A 5,467-nucleotide genomic window follows, 5' to 3' on the forward strand; every position below is an offset into this window, starting at 1 on the left:
GAGTGTCTCCCCTTTCACCACCGTCGTAAGGGATTCTCATGCCTCAGCCGACCCGTCCAGGGCTGTGAGCACCCACAGCTACTCACTGAGAACGATCGTCCCGACAGGTTGTTGATCCTGACAATTTCGGCGATGTTCACGTTCAGACACAGCAGGTCTGCAAGGGAAGCAGCGTCTTAGCCTGAGGCCATGGCACCAGCTCAGCGCGGCTTTGAGTGGGGCCGGTGCCAGATGCCACGCTTGGGTGCACTGCCAGAGGTCCATGGGATACCCAGGACAGCAGAAAAGGACTCTCATGAGGTCCCTAAGGGTGCGATCACGCTCAGGGTGGAAACCACAGAGCCGATACTAAGGGCAAGGTGAAAGAGGAAGAGGAAGATGCTGCCAAGCCTAGAATATGGTTAGGCTGAATCCCACATTACAGGGAGCCCCAGGCACATAATTCACAAGAAAATACACAACCGCAGACTGTGGTGACAGTCACTGCATGTCACTGATTCAACCCCCGCAGCCCAGGCACAGCAAATTTACCCTATCGAGCACCAGAAAACTCAGCAAACCCTCCTCACATGGTTCCAGGCAGGAAGAACCCACCTTCAGTCTCATCGGCAGGGATGGCTTTCATCACCAGACCTGTGGAGCGCAGGGACACAGCCAGCTCCTTCGCCCGGTCGCTCACCACAACCTGCGGAAAGGGCTCTGTTAACTCACCCTGGCAGGGAGGTCAGACACGGAAACGTCTGAGGGAGGTTTTTCACAAATGTAAACTTATCTAAAGGGCTTTTAAAGTCCACCCCAACCTCTCTGTCCAGTCCTGGAGTACAATCCCAGGGGAAAGGAGGAAGGCCGGAGCACACCCTTTGGGAGATCTGTGCCATGCGGGGGATCCCTGCGAGCAGAGACGTTTTGGGCTGCCGAGAGCCCTGCTTCCCTTTCTGTACGTCACTGTGAGATCTATGCCAGGGCCATCCAGGGGCGTTTTCTTCTTGGTCATGCTTAACTCTGCAAGGAGGTAACCAGGTCAGATTGAGTTTTCACCCATCCCACCTGTCTGTGGTCAGTAGAGAGGGGTCCTCCCATGGGATGAGCCACCCCCTCCATCACACGGCAGTCACGGTCTGGCCCTTCTCTCCTGGGAGCTGAGACTGCACTCAACAGGTCCAGTGAGATGGACTCACTCGAGGGTCTGTGCCCAACTGTCATGGCCACATCCATTGGATCAGATGCTGGGGTGCACTGGTGGAAGGGCTGGATGTGACCTCCTGCCTTCAGGCACCCTTGTCCCATCACTGGCAACTCAAGGAAGCTGAATTTCTAAGGGGGAAAACACCTGGCAAAGGGGGTGGCTGTGAAGCCCAGCTTGGTTCCTCAACAAAAACACGATGCTGGTCCAACTTCAGACAGGCCTGGAGCCAACCAAAGCCACAGGCTACACCACCTGCTTGAGACCAGGAGCCAGTGACCGTAAGGTCTCTCAGGTAGCCTTGTGTCACATGCTGGAGAGGGAGGTGGAGATGTTTAGGGAAGCCAAGCCTCCTGCTCATCAGAGAGCAAGGTACAGCCCTCTGGTATGGCCTTGGCTCTGGGCTGAGGGACAGGGTGAGGGGGAGCCAGACCACCCGCCCAGGATGGCAGCCCCTGCTGTAGGGCTCAACGTGGGGGGACGCACGCACCTCTGTGGGAGATGCTCTCCTGCACCTGGGTGCGCAGCTCGGTGAGAAACACATCCTCGGCCGGATCCTGCGCCAGGTCATTGAAGAAAATCTGAAAGAAAGGAAAAATCTCTTAAGAACAGCTCCTCCCCAGTCACCCTGTGGCCTCACGCGGGGCTCGTGACATCAAAAGGTTCTCCAGCACACCCAGGTGTGACACCATCCAAGGGGCTCTACGCCCTCATCGCAGTAGCCAGCTGCCTATGGGATGGGGAGAACTGCTTTTGCTCGCCCAGGAGCATGGCAGACCTTGCCAGGAGGCCACTGTCCCCTGCCACTGGGTGTCACTGCGCACTCACAGATGAGTCTGTTCCCAGCCAGCCCCCACCAGAGATGACCCAGGCCAAGGGGATCAGCCTCCCAGTCTGAGTGCGGATGCTGGCTGGTCTTCAAGGCACGTAGTTTCTGTCACTTCAGACCTATTAATTATTGTCTTTCCACGGCTTGTGCTGAGGAAAGTGTGAAGATAAGGTCCTGGAGAACCTCTCCTAGCCCTGAGGCCAACTCCCGTGGGACTTGACCCCCACTTCCAGGAAAACTCCACAGCTAAAGAGGAACAGCATGGTCTTAACCCAAAGGCAAACCAGGCTCAGAGTTTCCAGCTGAAGCACCAGCACCGCCTGTGTGACAACAGGGTGGGTTAGGTGCCTCTATCTGAAAACCACATCTGGAGTCAGTTCCTCCTCCCCTGCTTGAGTCACTCGCTTTCTCGCTTGCTTTTGATTTTTGTCTTGGAGGAGAAATGAGCAGACTAAAAATTCACCCACAGATCCCAATCACCAGCCACACGAGCTGAGGAGCAGGCACTCCAAGAGTTCCCAAGCTCCATGTTATTAGTTCAAGTCCTGGCGATGCTCTGCCAGAAATTACCGAAGCTCTTAGAGCTCTTTGGAAGCCACATGCCAGTTAGCTCCTCCTTTGCTGCAGGGGGTTACCACAACTGGCTACGAGTAGATTAAAAGGAGATACTTGCATCAGAGCCACCCTGAGCTTTGAAGGAGGAAAACTGCCAGAGGAGCAGATGGGGGTGGATGTTATGCGACCGAACACAGCAGTTCTTTGCTCTTGTATCAAATGCCAGGTCTCGCTCTGATACCATTTTGGAGAAAAGCTGGCAGGAAATAAATATTTCAGGAAGCGCCCTGTAAAGCTCCTGCAAGGTACAGGAAGGTCTTGGCAAAGCCGCTCAGAAAACTGTTTGCTCACAGCATCTAAAGCAGCAGGAGGTGCCAGAGCTCCTGAGCAGGAAATCTGTGTCCTTACAGGGTAACTTCAAGGCTCACTTTGCGGACATGTGTGATCCCGAAATAGCCTTCCTGAGATCACTGACTCCAGCCAAGCTGTGCTACATGGAGCCACTGGATCCAGGAGCCTGGCTGGGAACAGGCTGGGGAGCACAGAGAGCCCCCACGCTGACAGCGCCCCGAGCCCACTGGCTCTGCACCAGCCTCCACCAGCCGTGGGGCTCTGCAAGCCCTGGCAGGATGGTGCGAAGGCACAAGAGACACGTCACCCACCTTCACAGCGTAGACCTGGAAGCAGACGGGCTGGATGCCCATGCGGACGTAGTAGGAGATCACATCGGTGATGAACAGATCAGTCATCAGGTGTTTGCTCGGAGAGGAAGGCTGGAGGGGGTGAATCACACCATGGATCAGCCACAGTCATTTCTCAAAAACACTGCCACAAACCCTCACACCTTCTAGAGAAATAATGAGCAACGAGCTGCTGCCCAGGGCAGTGCTGAGCTGTTCTGCCGTAACTGGTCAAAGCGAGCACCCACCTACCAGCCTTTTTTGTCAGCTATAGATGGTGGCTCAAACTGCTGGGAAAGGAGAGCCAGGGGTATTTCAGCAAATGCCTCATTTACGTTTTTCTTTCTTGAAATCTGCCACTTCCTGCCCTTGGCCAAAAAACCCATCGAAGCAAATGGGTCTTGAGGGCTGGAGAAGTGTCAACCTCAAGTACCTTCCCAGCTGTGGGGGCCCTGGGGTGGGTTTGCAGGGAAAAGGCATCTATGTGGGGCTTGGAGGAGACCTGCAGGGCATGAGCGTCCTCAGGCACAGCGGAGATGTCTGGGAAATGGGGAGGTGGGAAGCGTTCCCTCGTACCATGGTGGCCAGCTTGGGAATCACGTGGCACAGTGTGTTGATGTTGCTCTCGTACCACGGGTCGGCTCTGCCCAGGTACCCGGCCACCTCGCAGAGCTCCTCTTGGCCCGCGGCAGTGTGGTCCTGCAGGAGAAACACACAGCTCAGTACAATCATGGCTCAAAACACCAGGAGCCACAGAGGAGGCAGAGGGAGCTGGGGCACAAATGCCCCATGAGCAGCTCCTCCATCCCTCCCCCTTCCCTGCTTGGTCCAGAGACAAGGGCAAAATGTTTCATGTACCAGTTGTGGAGCAGGTGTTCAAGAACAAACATCAAGTGGCAAATAAAAGAAGAAATACTGGTTTTTATAAGGGCACATTTCTCAGGTCTCACAGCCAGCTCTGGGCCAGCTTAAAACATTGTGAGAAGTGCAATTGTTTATTTCTTGCTGTCTTGAGGCTGTCGGGGGGGAAGAGATGTGCCCAAGACAAACTGCAAAGTAGAACAAGAACTAGGGCTGTGGCCAAGCAGGCCAAACCCTCAGTGAGGGGCGTCTGCTTCCTCTAAGCGTTTGGGAGGTGAGAAAAGCACCAGCCCTTTGCTAAAGCTCCCTCAGTCCTCCCTCAGCCGCCGCGCAGAAGCAAACCTGATTATCACATCTAGGCTGTGGGTTATCACCCGTCAGGGCAGTTGGGGCAACCTGAACATCTCTGGGGCTGACGGATTCTCAAAGCCAGCCCGCAAACTGAGCCCAGCCACCCTGTCTCGGCTCCCATCCTTCCTGTTCTAGCACAAAGGGTGTGAATTCCTGTAACCCCCCTGGCTCTGCCCCCAAAACCACCGTCAGGTGCTGGCGGCCAGCGGCAGCGCCCGGAACTGCCAAGCCCAGGCTCACCATAACGGCCAAGGTGTCTGGCTGTCCTGTCACAACCGGGATGTAGTAGAACTGCAGGTTCAGCCTGGGAGTCAGGAAAACTCGTCGTGTCTCTCGTTTCCTTCAAATGGAAAAATAAATAGCTGTGTCACCAGAGGAAGGTGGAAGAACACGGCTCTTGGCCAAGGTGGGCAGTGCCAGGAGACCGCAGCTGCTCTGCAGCAGGAACGCGTCCTCCTCACGCCTCCTTTCTCCAGGGTGACAGGATGCAGTAATGCCCCTGGTTCCCAAATCGAGCAAGGGGTGATGACAGGGGTAAGGGGCTCTTGGCTGGGACTGGTGGTCTCCCCTGCAGCCAGCTCTGCTCTCCAGGCTGCTGCCTGCACCACGAACCAGCCCCCGCCCACGCTGCTCTCCTGGCCCAGGTGAACCACCTGGGAAGAGCCGGCTGGGAAACACCTTTTCTTTAGGATTTTCCCCTTTTGCACAGGAAAACACCTTGCCTCGTTTGTTCTTCATTTAACCCATTCCGTGGACTGAAGGGCCCACAAAGCCAAACGATGTCGTGCAGCCAGTGAAGTCAGATGCACGCGGGTGCAGAACACCTGGCTCCCATCCTGTCCCAGGCAGGTGTCCCAGTCACCTTGGCTGCTCCAACAGGCTGAAGAGCAAAGCCCCCACTCTGCCCTCCTTTCCCCCAAGCCCCCAGAGCCAAAGAGGCTGTGAGGCTGTGGCCACCAGTTACCTCAAAGAGTGGTAGGCTTGGGCCAGGCGCCCCAGGATCCGGTC

The 5,467-nt window shown here is 55.9% G+C and overlaps 1 protein-coding gene across 1 annotated transcript in view; it reads right to left on the reverse strand.

Annotated features, from left to right (window-relative positions):
• PIK3R6 (phosphoinositide-3-kinase, regulatory subunit 6) overlaps positions 1 to 5,467 on the reverse strand; it is a 12,993-nt gene that overhangs the window by 1,612 nt on the left and 5,914 nt on the right. The window contains exons 9-16 of the mRNA XM_010133890.1: positions 5,424 to 5,467; positions 4,700 to 4,799; positions 3,824 to 3,946; positions 3,230 to 3,340; positions 1,674 to 1,764; positions 923 to 1,002; positions 595 to 685; positions 87 to 157 (exon numbers count right to left, since the gene is read on the reverse strand). The exon at positions 5,424 to 5,467 is cut by the window's right edge and continues 10 nt beyond it. Coding sequence (XP_010132192.1) covers positions 87 to 157; positions 595 to 685; positions 923 to 1,002; positions 1,674 to 1,764; positions 3,230 to 3,340; positions 3,824 to 3,946; positions 4,700 to 4,799; positions 5,424 to 5,467 — 711 coding nt within the window. The remainder of the gene's footprint in view (positions 1 to 86; positions 158 to 594; positions 686 to 922; positions 1,003 to 1,673; positions 1,765 to 3,229; positions 3,341 to 3,823; positions 3,947 to 4,699; positions 4,800 to 5,423) is intronic.

Source organism: Buceros rhinoceros, unplaced genomic scaffold (genome assembly GCF_000710305.1).
Source record: "Buceros rhinoceros silvestris isolate BGI_N320 unplaced genomic scaffold, ASM71030v1 scaffold31463, whole genome shotgun sequence".
NCBI lineage: Eukaryota > Metazoa > Chordata > Aves > Bucerotiformes > Bucerotidae > Buceros > Buceros rhinoceros.